General features: G+C 53.4%; 1 protein-coding gene across 1 annotated transcript in view; it reads left to right on the forward strand.

Annotated features, from left to right (window-relative positions):
- Nucleotides 1-475: 475 nt before the first annotated feature.
- PARVB (parvin beta) overlaps nucleotides 476-17,496 on the forward strand; it is an 88,587-nt gene continuing 71,566 nt past the window's right edge. The window contains exon 1 of the mRNA XM_069489550.1: nucleotides 476-590. Coding sequence (XP_069345651.1) covers nucleotides 476-590 — 115 coding nt within the window. The remainder of the gene's footprint in view (nucleotides 591-17,496) is intronic.

The raw sequence follows: 17,496 nt of genomic DNA on the forward strand, positions 1-17,496 counted from the left end.
GTGGGGACGGTTCCTTGTTCACTAGGGTTCCCTCGGCCCCAGGTCTGGCTCTTGTTAGAACCGCAACAACTGGAAGTGCGCATTTTTGTGCTGCTGGGATTCTCATCGCCTCCCAGACACGCTGAGGCCACGGCGGGCCGCCGCGCCCCGTTGGATCCAGCACCGCGTCAGCACAGCTGGCGAAGCCCAGGGCTCAAACGTGGGCAAAAAGGCCGCAGGCTGAGCCCTGGGTGTTGGTCCCCGCGCCCCCGGTTCTTGGAGAGTCAGCTGCCCGCGCAGCGCGGGATGGGGACGGGCGGCGGCTCCGCTGGGGCGCGCGGACTTGGGCGTCCGGGGGGCCGCGCTCCAGGCCGGGCGGGCGCGGGGCGGGGGCCGGCGGCGGGGCCGCGCCCTCGGCCACTCCCCGGGGCGGTGGCAGCGGCGACCGGGGCGGCTCTCTCACGTGCTCCGCCCGCACCGGCCCCACGCGCGGCCCATGTCCTCCGCGCCGCCGCGCTCGCCCACGCCGCGGCCCCCCAGGATGAAGAAGGACGAGTCGCTCCTGGGCAGGCTGGGCGGCACGCTGGCGAGGAAGAAGAAAGCCAGGGAGGGTGAGTGCGCCCCGCGCACGCGCACACGCGCCCGGCCGCCGCGTGCCGGGACCCACGCGGGGCCGCTCCGCCCCGCCAGCGCGACCCACGCGCACCGGCTGCGCGGCGCGACCTTGGGGACGGGCCCGTCCTGTTGCCCTAGGCTTTAACGCCGCCGGGAACCAGCCGCGCCTGCCCGGGTCCCGCGTTTGGGGCTCGGGCGTGTTGATCGCGCGCCGCCAGCTCCTGCGCGGCCAGGGTCGGAGCAAACGTCCGGTTCCTGCGCCCACCCTCGCTGCAGGCGCCATTGATTTAGCCCCGTGCGTGGCCAGGCGACAGCCGCCGGCCGCTCTGCGAGCAGGCACGCCGGGCCGGGAGGGCCGGCCCGGGGACCCGCGGTGTTTCGCTGCGCGCGTGTCCCGCAGGGCACGTGGGGCGGGGAGGCAAGGAGGAGGGCGCGGGACATGCGGCCAGAGGCCGGGGAGCCCTGCGAGCAAGGCCTACGGAGATCCCCCAATTTTTTTTTACCCCATGTGCTCCCGAGAATATTTCTGAAAAACTCCCTACCTCCTGGTACATTTGTAAGTTTTTTAGAGTTGCAAGGGGCATTGTGGCTTCTTTAAGCCTACAGCGTTCCCAGGGCCTCCCCGGGAGCTGCTTCCTGAATTTTCCCTTTGTTTGGGCCTGAGGTTCTTCCCCTGGGGCAGTGCCTTATTGTGAGATCTCGGAGGGGCAGAGGGGAATTGAGGAATTGGCCGAGGGGAGGCAGGAAGCCCAGGGGCTGGCCTCAGGCAGGTCACTGGGAAAGAGCTCTCCAGTGGGGGGGTATGTGGAGTGTTTTCTTTAAACTACCTGGGCCTGACTTGTTCCCCGGAACTCTTCCTGTGCCTCCAGCAATGAGTGTGTACCCCTGGGACACATTAGCTCCACTGTGTATTCCTAGGGACGTGGTGCCTGTGGGACACGTGTGACAGATGGACCTCAGGGGATGTGTGTCTGTGTGTGCCCCATGCACCCCACCCTGGGAATTTGTGTAGGTGTAGGGAATGCACATCCTCCGGGGCATCTCCCCAGGGCAGCGTGGGCCCCAGGGAGGCCCGTGTCCCCAGCATTATCCAGCTCCCCCAGGACAGGCCCCTGCCACCTTCAGGAGGTCTCCTTGAACATTTCCAAGCAAATTGGACACTGCTCTCTCAGGCCTTGCCCGGAGGACCCAGCCTGGCTTGTGTTAATCTCTGCTTGTCAGGTCTCCTAAATGAGATGATAAGTGGCTGTCACCCTTCTCTCTGTCATCGCCACTGTCTCTCAATGTGCTTCCTCCCCTGCAGTCAGCAGCGCCCTCACCAGAAATCTTCTCAGTTCCTCTTTGCGCCTTACAATTGTGGACATCCCCCTCCCAACTCATCCCGCAGTCTGCTGCGCCCGCGGTGGGCCCCGGCTTTCATGGGACGGGGAGTCGTAATGAATAAACAAACAGTACCATGGCAACATGTGCGGTGGCGGATATACAACGGGGCAGTCAGAGTGCCCACGGAAGGTCTCCGGGGGTGGGGGGGATGTTTGGGTTGAGACCAGAAGGAACCAGAGAAAGAAGTCTTTCGCAGAACAGCAGAAGCGAAATGTTCTGGACTATTACAGCTTTTTACAGGTGGTATTTATGCTCTTGGAGCACGAAGAACACACACCCAAAGTCATGGGCTGGTCCTGAGTTTCACAGTAAATGCTTTGCATCCTGGCTTTTATGAATTAATGTGTGCGTAGAAAACTGAGGGCCAATCTGGTTCAATTTAAATACACCAGGAATCCCAGTAGCCCAGAGCCCCTGTGATGAGTACAGTAGACATGACAATAGAAGTGTGATGTTGCTGGCGTTGCTGATGTTGCTTTCACATGAAAGTTAGCTGAGTGCCCCCGTCTTGGTTCTCAAGGTTGGGGTGCCTGGCACTCTAGGGGTCCCCCATACAAACAGAAAGCCACCAACCCTAACTGGACCCAGATACAGGAATTGAGGGAGGGGCTGGACCGGGAAGGGCTTAGTGGCTTCTCTGTGGTCTTCTGGGAAGTGGAGGAGTCAGGAAAACTGGATAATGAGGTCTTGAATAATTGAGACTTGCCAGTATTTCTGCAGGCCTGTTGCCCTGGCAACTTGCACTCCTGGCCATTCCTGGTGGGAGCAGCTCCCGCCCCGACTCTGGGCGTCAGAGCTCCCTCATATGCCTGCAGGGAATGACCAGGAAGAGGGCGCTCCGAGGTTTTCCTCTGCCCTGCCCGCCAATGGGCGGCTGCATTTCCTCCTTTGTTAGAAAGTTGCCGGTGGAGTCAGGACAGTGGATGTCACTGACGTTTTCCTGAGTTGAGGGCCCTGTAAGGGGGCGGGGGCGTGCTGGGAAGCCTGTGGGCATTTGACCTCATCCGACTGGCGGAGATCCTCTGGGTGTGACAAGACATGGAGGAACATTTGGGGCAAATGTCTTGTCCTATTCCGGGGGAGGCAGCGTTAGGAAATGTGGGGTGCTGGGGTTTGGAGGAACAAATGCAGGAAGTGTCTGTGCATGAACTTCACAGTGGGTGTGATTAAGGCTCATCCTCTGTGGGAGGCGACACCAGGAGTGTCACGTGGTGGCCAGTTCAGAAGAGGGAACTATGACTAACTGTGGGCATTGGGAAAGTGGACAGGAACACTCAGACCCCAGAGCTCCCACAGGGGTCTGGGGACTTCAGAGGACACTATGCTAGGAACGTGGACCCCTCCAGACCAGGTCCCCCTGGCAACCCCGGGATGAGGAACCCCAGCGGGCCAGCGGGCCAGCAGGTGGGCCGGGCACAGCACCGCCGCTGTGAACGTCCTCAGAGGTGGCGGCCAGCTCTGGGGCCAGGGAGGCCCTGACAGAAAGGGGCTCGGTGGAGTGCCACCACCATGTGCTGTGGGAGGCTGGCTCTGCGCTGTGCCCAGACGCTGGACATCAGGCACGACTGGCCAGTGATCCGTGTCAGGATTTGTCAGCAAACCGAGACCAGCAGGGCCAGGGCAGCCACATCCAGGGGTCCTGTCCCTCTTTCTCCTATGAGGAAGACTCTAAGGAAGTTCCTGTTCCCTGATGGCCTTAAAAATATGTATATATTAAACAATTATTTAGAGCAGTTTTAGGTGTTCCATCTGTCCCTTCTCCCAGCCCCCAACTGCCCGTCACCAGCACCCCCAGGCCTTGTGGTCCATTGTTACGGTCGTGAACCGGCACTGAGACATCACCTCCCAGCGACCATCGGTGGCATGAGGGGTCACGCTTGGTGTACGTTCTGCGGGTCTGGACAAACGTGTAATGATGTGTGTCTGCTACCGCAGAACCATACAGAGTAGTTTCACTGCCCTAAAAATCCCCGACTCTCTGCCCATTCATCCCTCCACTTCCCCAAACCCTGGGCAACCACTGGTCTTTTTTTTTTTTTTTTTTTTTTTTTTACTGTCTCCATGGTTTGTCTTTTCTAGAATGTCATATAGTTGGAGTCATATACTGTGGAGCCTTTTCAGATTGGCTTCTTTCACTCAGTAATGTGTTCTTACGGTCTCTCCGTGTATTTTCATGGCTTTATAGCTCATCCTTTTCTGCGCTGCATAGTGGTCCAGCGTCTGGACGTGCTGCTGTTCATCTCTCCTCTCACCTGCTGAGGCCGTCTTGTTGCTTCCAAGTTTGGGCAGTTAGGAATGAAGCTGCCGTAAACATCCGTGTGCCGATTTTCATGTGGACATAAGTTTTCAGGTCATTTGGGTTCATACTAAGGAGCTCAACTGTGATTGTACAGTAAGAGTATGTTTAGTTTTGTAAGAAACCCCCCAACTGTCTTCCAAGTGGCTGGACCATTGTGCATTCCCACCAGGAGCAAATGGGAGTTCTGGTTGCTCCATATCCTCGCCAGCACTTGGTGTTGTCAGTGTTCTGGATTTTGACCATTCTATTAATAATAGGTGTGTGCGTGGTGGTATCTCACTGTTTCAGCTTGCATTTGCCTGGTGACATGTGATGTGGAGCATCCTTTCATATGCTTGTTGCCACCTGCGTATCTTCTTTGCTGAGGTGTCAGCGTCTTTAGCTCATTTTTTAATCAGGTTGTTTGTTTTCTTATTGCTGAGTTGTAAGAGTTCTTTGTATATTTTGGATACAAGTCCTACATCAGATAGGAGTTCTGCAGGTGTTTTCTCCCAGTCTGTGGCTTGTCATCCTCTCTTGACCCTGATGTCTTTTAAGCATGTGATGTAGAAATAGTGATAAATGACAAGATACTGAGACGGCAGGAACTAGATGTGAAGAAATTATTAGGTGTCTGTGACATGGGACTGAAGGTTGAAAGTATTAAGTTTCTTTTTGACTATAAATAACTTCCAGGAGATAACTCTCAGAGCCCTAAACCACCAACCTCGAGTTCCCTTCAGATTATCCGTCTTTTATGCAGGGCCATTGGTAGTGTAGACGCTGAGTTGCTCCAAACACCACGACACTTAAACACGGCTGTGTAATGAGAGCTCCTAGAGACACACGCTATTTAATTTCGCCCCACAAGGTAGGGATTTCCCTTCATTTTAGAGCTGAGGAAACCACCTTACCTAGTAGCCACTACACAGTAATTTAAGCCAGTTGTTCTCAACCGGGGTGATTGTGACCACAGGGGACATTGCCAGTGTCTGGAGACACTTGTGGTTGACACGACTGGGGTCGGGGTGCTCCTGGCGTCAGTGGACGGAGCCCCGGGAGGCCGTTGTACGTCCTGCGGTGCCCCCATGGATGAAGCATCTGACCCCAAATGTCGGACAGCAGCGCTGAGGTGGAGAAACCCATGTTTCTTAGGTGTCGTAAGAAGTCCAAGAGAAGGTTAGTAACCAGATGGCAGGTCAGCCGGTGCCACTGAGGGGCTTCAACTGCCAGAGTCTGGGAAAGCCCCCCGAGCCCCACCGGGATGCCCCGGCCCAGCGCCCAGCGTCTGGGGCTCTCAGCCGAGTCCTTGAGCGGGAGGAGCCACAGGCCCACTCTGGCGGCAGCTGTGGCCGGGTCAGCCAGTGCCCGGTAAGTGTGGTGCGCAGGCACCTGGGGAGTGGGGGTCCTGGGGGTCCCCATTCCCAGAGGTGGGAGATGGGCGTGGCCTTGGCAGATCCCTGCTCTGGAGGTGGAGAGCTACATGAGAAGAAACTTTTGGAATTTAATCGGTTTGTGAAAGCTGAAAGGAAATGCAACCAAATCCTCCAGGATTGCAGGGGTCCTGGCTAGGAAGCAGGGGAGGGAGGCCAGCTTGTCCCCTCTGCCTCTGAGGGAGGGGTGCCCCTGGGGCTTGGAGGGTGAGGAAATATAATAGGTCAAAGGAGGTGTGATTGTGACAACAGAGTTCGTGCCAGGGACTCGTTCCCCGCCCCCCATTCCCTCACCAAATCTTCACCCATCAGGGCCTGGCCTGGGAGCAGGGGCTGGGTGGGGACCCTTGCTCAGGACAGTGTGGTCTGGGGGGAAAGAACAGGCAGACATGGGGACCGAGACCCATGGGGGACACACCACTGGACTCGGGGCTCTCCCAGCTGGAGGAACTGGTCCCAGTGGAATATAAGGGATGGTGGAAATTAGCCCAAGGAGGGGACCCGCAGGGCCCTTTTGGGGCCGTGCAGGGGCTCCCAGTGGCTGTGGTCAGCCCTGGTGGGAGGCTGGAGAGGTCCACAGTCCTGGCACCCCTGCACACGGGGCTGTGGGAGCCCTCGCCAGGTTAAGCAGGGGTTACCAACCTCGGTGACCTGCTTTAGGGAGTCTGGGAGGGCTGTAGAGTAGGTGGCCGGGAGGCCGCTGTCAAAATGAAGGGATTTTGCATAGGGACAGATTTCCAGTGTCCCTAGATTGCTGGTCTCAGGACAGGGTTTGTCTTTTCTTTGGGGGGATGTGTGACTCCAGGGCCGTGTCCCCCCAGCGCCCCCACCTGTTCTCACGGCCGGCTCCCCTGTGTCGGTGGGGGAGTTTGCAGCAGGTCAGGACGTTTCTGCACGGGGAGCTGCCCTGCCCTGATCACGACTCGGGAGCGATTCCGTGGCTGCTTGCCGGCAGATCTAGACGGCCCCTCTGCCACGAACCTTCGGAAGTAAAAAATGGAACAAGATCCTTCTTTGTGGGAAGATCCGGGAGAAGGATTTGCAGGGACTGTGTCTGCTTTGTGCGCGGGGTTTCGGAATCCTCATTTCCAGGCCCTTGGAATGGTAACTACGGCGGGCTGGACTCAGCCTATGAGAATGGAATGAGAGTGGCTGCCCTAAGGGAGGGAGATGAGCAGGTGCTGGACCAGGGCCACGTTCACCATGGTTTCTAGAATATTCTATGAGAAAGAGGAGTCAGTGACGGCCCTATTTGGAGACCTTGGGTCACAAGGCTCTTGCAGACACTGCCGAGGAAGAGAAAACAATCCTGCGTCCTTTCTCCACACCCAGGCCTTCTCCGCGCAGAGCACACCGCCGTTTGCGCACGGGGCAGCTCTTGGCTCGCTAAGCAAAGGTACAGTGAGGTCACCTGCAACGTCGCCCAGCTCCTGTGTTGTCAGACACCCCTCAGGGAGGTGGGGTGGAACTCACTGGAAATCCTCTCTCTGACTGAGAGGAAGTGGGTGGCTTTCAGGGATGGCTTAGGTACATTTCCTTTGATTATTTCTGATTCTAATCTTCAAATCCAGAATTCCCCATTGTGTGTCGCCCGACACATTCTGTCCTGCAGGGGAGCACAGTCAACTGTATGCACTGGGTGCTTTTCTCGGTGGCCCTCTAGAATTTCTCAGAAACTCTGCTTCAGCAGAAAAAGGAACAGGTGATACTTGGCCCAACAGGTGATAACGATACTTACCTTTTTTGGCTGGGAGGGGTTTCTGAGGGATAGCTGGCTCTTGGTGGTTCTCCCAGCGACTTGGTTACAAACCTCCCGGGAGACTCAAATCGCCTTGGCAACCCCCGCACGGTAGAGGAGCTCTGCATCGAATTCCTGTCTCACCTCTGTGCAATTAATATTTATTGCACATCCTGAAGTTGCCTACCAGCAAGCTCCCTGTCCAGTCATCAGAATAATTAAGGGATGTTTGTTCGATGTGAGTCTGCACCTGCTGTGCGTGGTTTGAAAGCGCCTGATTCGACTGATTCCTCCCCGCTGTGGTTGGCAGAGGCCAGGTGGGTACCTTTAGCTGTTTTCTTCTTTTCAGATATGTGGCTCCGTCACATAAAAGGCAGATCCAAAGAAAACTTTGTTTCTTTTTGCATTAGCTGTACTCGTTACTTCCTGGCATTCAGATGAAAAATTGGTTTATCTCCTAATGAGCGGATTTGCTGTTTATTAGGTTACGTGGAGGCTGAAGAGTGTATTAGTAAGCTTCGGAATACATTATAAACATATGTTGGCCCAATGGTGTTCATCTGCTTGTCTGTGCTACATGCTGTTAGGGTGAAAGAGTGTAGACACAACGCAGTCAATTCTAGAAGTTTTTGGCAGCTTTCGTGTCATTGAGGTACTTCTCCGTGATACGTATTGAGACGAGAGACTTCCTTTCCGTTGTAGGAAGAAACGGAAGGAGCAGCAGTTTCTGGCTTCGTCCAGTTTTCAGGGCTTCCAGCGTCCGAGCGATAACTTGATCAGCCCGGGGAGACCAGCAGTCTTTTAGTTTTCTGCCTACTCTGGTGCTCCAGCCTGGTGTCTGGGCCGTGGGGACCAAACTCCCTTGGAGGCCGCGTGTTGTGAAGCTTCGGGGCCTTGTTTCCTCATGTGCGACGTGGGGACGTCCGGGGCAGACGCAGCTCCCGTTTCTGAGCTGATGAGCTCCCGCGCTCTCAGAAATGCACGAGGAGGCGGCACAGCAGCGTGGTGTGGCCTCACTGGACCTGTCACTTATCTCTCTAAGCCTCTGTTCCTTGTGGTCCCTTGTTGATCATAGTGGCACTTGTCTCCTGTGTGGTGTGAGGATAAACTTTCACGAAGGAAGTGAAGCCCTATCAGCAACCGAGTGAGCGTTAGTTATTGATAAATGTTGACTCCAGAGATGGTTTGTGGTAGAACAGAAAGGGCGAGTGAGCTCAATATATAATGATCACCTAACTCTGTGTTGAGAAGGATTCTGAGGCTGTGTCTGGGCTTAGGGGAAAAGAATGCTGGGACCAGTTAGCCACCCTACCAGTGTATATGGAGGGTTAATGGTGTGACTGTCATGCCCAGAATAGAAGCCTTTCCCAGCTGTGGTCCTGTGTCATTGCTACAGCACTGGCTGCTTTCCCATTGTGTCTCATGCAGCAGCTACTTGGCCCTTGGTCACAAAGTTACAGAAATCCTGCCAGGTGTGGGTGCGTGGCCCACGCTGGAGTCCCAACTACTCTGGAGGCTGACGTGGGAGGATTGCTTGAGGCCAGGAGTTGGAGACCAGCTTGGGCAATGTAGTCAGACCCCATCTCTAAAAAAATTTTTAAAACAAAACACACAAAAAATCCCCAAACCAGAGTTACATAAATCTTTTAAGATATTTGCATTGAGGAGCATAAGTATCCTAACTCGTCCCTAGCCCTGTGTGACCAGGAAGCACCCTCCATTCTCCTGAGCTGGCCCCTGCACAGTAACAGTTTTGCATTTTCGGAGCAGCAGGTGTTTCTGAGCCGGAACTGAACGCTGGTGCCTGGAAAGTGAGAGCAGCTCAGGTGGCTCAGGGGCGTTCTCACCTTCCCCGCCAGCCTAAGGAATCAGAGAACATTAGGCAGACGAGAGTTTCTTGTGTTTGCGTGTTGGTAGTTGGATGTATGTTCCTTTAAGCTTAGCCATTTTAGGCCGTGCACAGTGGCTCACGCCTGTAATCCTAGCACTTTGGGAGGCAGGAGAATCGCTTGAGGCCAGGAGTTTGAGAACAGCCTGAGCAAGAGCGAGACTCTGTCTCTACTAAAAATAGAAAAAATTAGCTGGGTGCAGTGGTGTGTGCCTGTAGTCCCAGCTACTCTGGGAGCCTCAGCCTGGGAGTTTGAGGTTGCAGTGAGCTGTGATGATGCCACTGCACTCTAGCCTGGGTGACAGAGCAAGTCTCTGTCTCGAAAAAAAAAAAAAAAAAATCATCTGTTTTCTTTTTGAGACAGGGTCTATGTTGCCTAGCTTGGACTCTAACTTCTGGGCTCAAGTGATCCTCCCACCTCAGCCTCCCGAGTAGCTGGGACTATAGGTGCATGCCACTGCACCTGGCTCTTGATGAACATCTTGTCCAAAGCTGAATTTAAAATATCTTCATCTGTATCTTTTTTCTCTTTTTGAAAATTAATACAGTTGAACTTAGAACACATGGGTGTTAGGGGTGCTGTCCCCCTTGCAGTTGAAAATTTGAGTATAACTTTTGACTCCCCCAAACCTTGACTACTAATAGCCCACTGATGACAGGAAGCCTTACCAATAACATATGTAGTCAATGAACATGTATTTTGTATATGTATTATTTACTGTATTCTTATAATAAAGAAAGCTGTAGAAAAAATGTTTTTAAGAAATCATAAGAGGCCGGGCGCGGTGGCTCACGCCTGTAATCCTAGCACTCTGGGAGGCCGAGGTGGGTGGATCGTTTGAGCTCAGGAGTTCGAGACCAGCCTAAGCAAGAGCGAGACCGCGTCTCTACTAAAAATAGAAAGAAATTATCCGAACAACTAAAAATAGAAAAAATTAGCCAGGCATGGTGGCGCATGCCTGTAGTCCCAGCTACCCGAGAGGCTGAGGCAGGAGGATTGCTTGAGCCCAGGGGTTTGAGGTTGCTGTGTGACGCCAGGGCACTCTAGCCTGGGCAACAGAGTGAGACTCTGTCTCAAAGAAATCATAAGAAAGAGAAAATACATTTACAGCAGCGTACTATATTTATCGATACTGTATGTTAATGTTGATGAATCATCTGTCTGAAACAGTGGCAGCTGCAGTTGCGGACCTCCATCTGCGGTGCATCAGGCATTGCTACTTTTGCTTGTAATGTCATGACTTGTCTCTGCTTTTTGGGAACTCTTCCAGCATCACCAGGGGCACTTTGTGTGGGTCTTATAGTATTATTCAGGGTTTATGGGATTGTACTAAACATGGTGAAAAATATGAGAGAACTGCAAGAGATCACTTTTTACTGCAATTTGCAATTTACTGGAGAGAGGAACTGCTCACACAGAGATAATTAGGTCACACGGGGTTTTAAGGGTTTTTAAGCAGACACTTGCAACACTTGAGCTCGCCGCACTAGCAGTGGGAGGTGGCTACAGCGGTACAGTATGTACTACAGTTAATTTCATGCAGTTATGATTTAATACCACACGTTTATATTTGCTTACATTTCTGTCAGCTACAAATGTCCAGTCTGTGTTTGTGTGTGTAAGTTTTGCTATATTTTAACTTTGTATAATAGATTTGTGTATATTTTATGGTACTTAATGATAAAATAGACTGGTATTATATCTACACATATTTTATGCATTTATGATATACCTAAATTTTTCTTATTTTTTTTTGATATTTCTAGGCTGTGTGGTCAGGCTGCAGTTTTTTAAAATTGTTGCAAATCTCCAAAAAAAAATTTCCAATAATTTCCAATATATTGAAAAAAATTGACTTACAAGAGGACCCACGTGGTTCAAACTCATGTTGTTCAAGGGTCAGCTGTGCTGTCTTTAAAAGTAAGACCTGAACCAGCCCTTAGCTGATATATATAAGCATAATAGAAGGTCATCTGTGAAGTGAGAAAAAAAGTTAAAAGATGTTTAAAAAAAAAAATCCCAGAATGGATTCTGCAGTCGTCATACTGTACCTAAGACTTTTTGGGCACTTCTAGTGTTCTAGGCATCCTGCTAAAATAAACACTTTATGCATTATTACCTTGTTTACTACTCTCACCAGGCTGGGAAATAGGTATTGTGTAGTTATCCCCATTTTGCAGGTGAGCAAACGGAGGCTCAGAGAGGTTATTTTGATTTTGCAAATGGGCAAACAGGCTCAGAGAGGCACAAGGTCATACCGCCAGCAGGGGAGATTCAGTCCCAGGCAGTCCGGCTGTTAATTGCCGCTGACCCTGCTAAACTAGGAGAATGATTCAGACGTGAGTGCTTCTCCCAGCTGGCTCCTAGTAAACCGAGATCAGTCCTGGCATTTGAGCCGCACTCCGCCCCAGTGTTAGGAAGATGCACCAGAGGAGACAAATTAGATCCATTTTGTGCTGAATGAGCTTGTTGGCATTTACAGAAAGAGGACAGAACCCCGGCGGCTTCGTGCTGCTCCAGGACCGAGTCCAGATTCTCACCGGCTGTCCGGCGCCTGCCGAGCCCCAGCTCCCGGCCCTTCTCTGCCTTGCCTTGGTCCCAGCGTCTCGTTCACCTCCTGCGGGTCCCATGATCTCCCTTGGCTTGGAGCCCTCACCCGCGCTGTTCTCTCTCCTCAGCAACTTTCTGTCGCGCCTCCAGCACGGCTGGGGCCCCTCTCTGCCCACCTGCCCCACAGTGTTTGCAGGTTCCTGCTTGGGCTTGTTGGTTAGGTCCTGTCTTCCTGCTAGCCCAGGTCCCTGGGAGACAATGATGAGAAATGCTCTTCCGCCACTTCAAGTGGCCCTTGTGTGTTTTCACAGGAAGCAAGAGGCAGTGTGGTGTAGTGGTCGGGGGCACTGACCTTGGGGCCAAACCGCACGGGTTTGAACTGATCCTACAGGGCTCTGTCTGGGGCTCTGACCTTGAGGAAGGTGCTTCCCCGCCCTGTGCCTCTGTCCCCTCGTCTGTAAAGAGTACCTAACTCACGGGGCCATTAGAGAATCCAGATATTACGTGAAATGATATAACTAAAACTGAGCCTGGTCAAGCCATCGAGCGAGAGAAAATATTTGCAAAACACACGTCTGATAAAGGACTGTTGTCCAGGAGTCGTAAAGAACGTCTGCAACGCACTAATAAAAAGACAACCCAACAAAAGAATAGATAAAAGGTGTGAACAGACACTCCGCCAAAGATAGGGAGATGGCCAGTGTGCCTCTGGAAAGGTGCCCAACGTCAGGAGCCACCTGAGGGTGCACATTAGAAGTGGGGGAGCGGGTGGCACACTGCAGACCCGCGGGAAAGCCCGACACCGCCAAGTCGCGGCGAGGACTCCCTTCAGGCCGGGGGGATGCGCAGCGGCGTGGCCACTTAGGAGGTCGCTTTGGTCGTTTCTTTTATAACTAAGCGAGTCTCAGATATATTTACTCAAGAGAAGCAGAAACCCATAAGAATGCTTGTTCACGAATGTTCATGGCGGCTGTGTTCGTAAGAGCTAAAACCTGGAAATGGCTTGGGTGTCCGCCGGCAGGTGAGTGGACACACGGACGTGATATGTCCACAGGCAAAACGAGGGGGCAACGGCCAGGACAAGGTGCCAGTGCCCCAGACGACACGGCTCTCAGAACCGCAGTGCTGAGCGAAGGCAGCCATACCCGAGAGCACGCACTGGGTGGTTTAATTTCCACACCGTCCTGCAGCAGCCAAAGCTAAGGAGCCCAGGGGCCGGGCTCGTGGTTGAGGGACACAGTAGGAAACATACCAGGAGACCATCATGACGTTTGGATGGGTGCTCTCCTCTAAGAAAACGTGAGAGATAGAAGCCTGTCTCGGCGGGTCCCTCGGTGAGCTGCCCTTCCCGCCGTGGTCCGGCTGCGGAGTTGGCAGAGGTGGGCGGGAGCCGGCCTGGCGTCTGCAGACATCCTGTGCTGCTGCTTTTCTGAGAATGCCTGCACTTTGTTCAGAGAAGACAGTGTTTTAGTTAAATTTATCTAGAAAACATATTATTAGTATAATGAGATTTTAATGATTTGAAATTTGGTTGGAGCAGCACACACAGAATTTCAATCTTACTGTGTGCAGCTGGGTGGTGTTTTTATTTTATTTTATTTTTTTTGCTTGGGTCTCATTGCAAGGACATGTTTCTACAATTATTATTTAGTTATTCTTCCATAAAGCCCTGCTTTTATGCTGCTTTTAATTTTCTTGTTTAAAGGATCTCTTGGAAAAAAAGAATATTCTTTTTGGGAACACTTGGCTGGCTTGATCGGAACCAGAGTGTGAGTGTTGTTACTGAAGGATGCCTGTGTCTGGTTGAGGTTCGCACTGGCACCCTGTTCATTATTCATAATTGCTGCGGAGCGGGGACAGCCAGATGTCCATTAGCTGATGAATGGATCAACAAAATGTGGTACATCCATACAAGGGAATACTACGCAACCATAAAAGGAATGGCGTGTTGATACCTGCTACAACATGGGTGCACCTTGGAAACATCCTGCTAAGCAAAAGAATGCAGCTGCAAAAGGACAAATGCTGTGTGAGTGGGTTTATGTGAAGTATCCAGAATGGGCAGACCGGCAGAGACAGAAAGTAGATTAGTGGTCACCAGGGGCAGGGGGAGGGCAGGACGAGTGCTGATGGGCCAGGGTTTCTTTTCCGCATGGTGAAATGTTCTTATATTGATTGTGGTGATGGTTGCATAACGCTGTGAATACACTAAAAATCATTGATTTGTAGACTTTAAAAGGGCGAATTGTTTGGAATGTGAATTCTATCTCAATAAAGCTGGTAAAAAAAAAAAAAAAATAGTGTGCTGCCATAAGTTGGAGCCCGGAGCTCGTCAGATTTTTCTCTCCAATTGTGAATCGGAGTTCCTTGTGTGTTTTCCAAGGTGGGGTCCTTAACTTCGGGTAAGGAAGGGGGGATCCCAGACAGTCTACCTGTCCTCACCTTCCTAGTCACTGCCCCAGCAGCGGCGGCGGCAGCTGTTCCACATCAAGGGCTCTCAGGGGCTGTGCTTGGCGCCGTACACAGATTGTCTTATCTGATCACGACTGGGAGGCTTTCGAGGTGGGTACGATAACATCCTTACTGGGCAGGTGACAGTGGGGAGTCCCCAGAAACTGTGTGCCCCATTCTGCCCGATCCTACACACTTTGGAAGGGGATTTAGATCCGATTCTCAGGGGCCAACAAATGGTCAGGTAGCTCTGAACTGAGATGGTGGCTGTTGAACTCTTTTTTTGTTTTTGACCCACGGTAAGAAATATTTAATACATTTTCATAAGAATCTCTGTTCACACATACATTTATCCATATTCATAAGTAAAAGTTTCATGGCATAATATCTTACTACAAGTGAAGCGCACCGATATTTCCTCCCTACTGTTCTGGTCCATTTCACTAGAGAAATGTGCTGGTCACAGCTTAGCAAACTGATTTCATGACCCGCTGGGTCAGGGCGATAGTTTTAAACGGTTGCTAGCAGAGATGCCAGGAGGAAAATGAGTTGGCGGATGTTGAGGAACTCAAGTGCTTTTGAGGAACGTGATTCAGGTCTGGTGTCTCTTGTTCCAACCTGGGTTTTCAACTCTCCTTTGCTTGTTCAGCTGCTCGCTGATCACGCAGAGCGTGGCCCTTCTGGTGGCCTCTGGTCACGGGTGTTCCTCTCCTGGTGGTTACTCAGGGCCCCCTGAGCCCCAGGGGTGCAGCCACCCCTTGGATCACTCCCTTGGGAGGAACCAACAAAAACAGTGCCCCTCCCCCTGTCAGAGCAAAGCCAGGGCCTGGGCCGTGCATGTCACTGAACGGGCGGAGTGGAAAGAAATGCTCCTCCTGAGCCCCACGTGGAGGAGCAGCCTCAGCTCTGGGTGGGGAGAGGCCCTGCTCAGCGTCACCGAGGTGGTAAGTGACAGAAACTCAAGGTGCAACATTAAGTGGAAAAGGTTTTGGCTTAGGTCACCGTCGGAGCTTCCTAGGGCTGCTGTGGCAAAGTACCAAAAACTACGTGGCTTAACACAGCAGGAATTTATTGTCTCGCAGTGCAGAAGGCCAGAGCCCCAAATCTCGGCATGGGCAGGGCCGCGTTCCCCCTGAAGGCTCCGGGGCAGATCCTTGGCTCTGTCTTGGCTCCTGGTGTCTCCCGGCAGCCCTGGCTCAGAGCGTGTCACTCCAGCCCCACGGCTGTGTGTCCCCTGTGTGTCCAGTCCAAACCAAACCCACCCCCCCTTTTTTTTTTTTTTTTTAAAGAATCTCACTGTGTCACTCAGGCTGAACTTGAACCCTTGGGCTCTAGCGATCCTCCTGCCTTAGCCTCCCGAGTAGCCGGGACTATAGGCACCACCATGCCCTGCTCAGATTTCCCCTTTTTATAATAAGGACACCAGTCCCATTGGAAAGGGCCCACCCATATGACCTCGTTTTAACTTGATTACCTCTGAAAGATCCTATTGCCAGATAAAGTCACATTCCGAGGTACTGGGGGTTAGAACTCCAACATATCTTTTCTAGGGGGGCAGTTCAGCCCATCGCATAAGGAAGCCCTAGAAATGGCAGGGGAGGAGCTGGCCTCGGGGAGTCTTGACCCAGAAATGTGGTGTCGGTGTGACCCTCTACCTGTGTGTGTCGGGGGGGCCGGGCGCACATCCTTCAGCATCTTGGGGTAGGGTACCCCCTCCCAATCCCAAGTCAGCCCCAGGAAGACCGAGTGGGGGGCTGGGTCTCGTGGGCACCTCCCTGGCCCCTGTCCTGTCTCAGGCCACTGATTTGTGTTGGCTGCTCCCCTTGGGACCAGTGGGTGGGAGGGGGGCAGCCCCCCAGGTGGGGTGGAGGACGAGGTTCTTGCAGGTGACACAGATGCACACACAGCCGGGAGCAGAGAGCAGCGGGTGGAATGCAGCGTAGCGTCCCGCAGGCTTCTCAGTGCCCTGGTGTCGGGGCCTGAGCCACTCGGTGCAGAACAGGACCAGACGCGCTTGTCTTGTTGAGCGAATCATTCAGCGTTATTTAAGCGGAGAGCACTAATGACCACGTGGACATATCTTTTGGGGGCCACAAGCCCTCAGGGTGGTGCTTTCGCCCCGTGCTATGTGTGAGGGAAGGGAAGCGTGGGGTCCCTGGGAGCGCGGCCGCAGGCCAGGCGATCTGTGCTCCGTCAGCTGTGCCGCCGCCCCCCAAAGTGAGAGGAAACCGAGGCCCCGAGAGCGGGAGAAGCCACGTCTCTTGTCGAGTGCTCTTCTTGCCGGAAGACATCGGCGAGCGGCAGCGGGTGGCGTCACAAGGCACGATGCTGACCGTGAACGTGAGAGCCAGCCGGCCGACACGGCGCTGCCCCGGCTCCCTTTTCTCGTTTCAGGCAATAACGAGAATCAAAGGTCCATTTCCCAAGTTTGGCTCCTGTCTGATTAAATTTGGTTGTTGCTTCACTCTTTTTAACGGGCGGAGAGACATCCATCAAGTGGAAATGTGAGCAGAGGACACGCCGCGCCCAGGCTGCGTCTGAGGTCGATTAGATTCCTCCCGCGGTAAAGGCTCCTCTGGGGGAGTGTCTCCGCCGCGCCGTAGCCCCGCTGATTGGTTTTTACTTTCCTGGTGTGGGAGTGATCCAGTTTTAAGCACCGCTTCTGAGCACGCGGCGAGGAACTCAGGGGCTGCGGCAGCCCTGGAGACCCCGGCTGGACGTCCAACTCAAATTGGCGCTTTATTCCTATTAAAGGCGGAGACCTCTGCCCGGGAGCAGGCTGGGGCGCAGCCGTGGGAACCGAGTGCGTGGGCTTTGTCGCCGGGGCAGCTCGGGCCTCAGGCTCGCAGCCCGTGTGTGGGCCTGGCGGGGAGAGTCTTGGCGCTCCTGCCGTGAATAAGCCCCGTGCCTGCTTGAGACTTGGGTTTCTGTTTCACACGCACTTCCGTATGTTGGGCACGGAAAGCCCCAGACTGTGCCTGTGCCTGTGCCTGGGCTCCGTGTCACTTGCCGGCCCGTGGTGACACCGTCTGGGTAGGGTTGCTCCACCCCGACTGGTTGGGGTGATGAGATGAACAGGCCTCCTCTTCACCTCCTAATCAGGAGGGTGGGGCCTGGCCCGGGCCCTGGTGTCCTGCTGTCATTCACAGATCCTTTTCCAGATACACGGCTGTGTCTCTA

This window comes from Eulemur rufifrons, chromosome 16 (assembly GCF_041146395.1).
Source record: "Eulemur rufifrons isolate Redbay chromosome 16, OSU_ERuf_1, whole genome shotgun sequence".
NCBI lineage: Eukaryota > Metazoa > Chordata > Mammalia > Primates > Lemuridae > Eulemur > Eulemur rufifrons.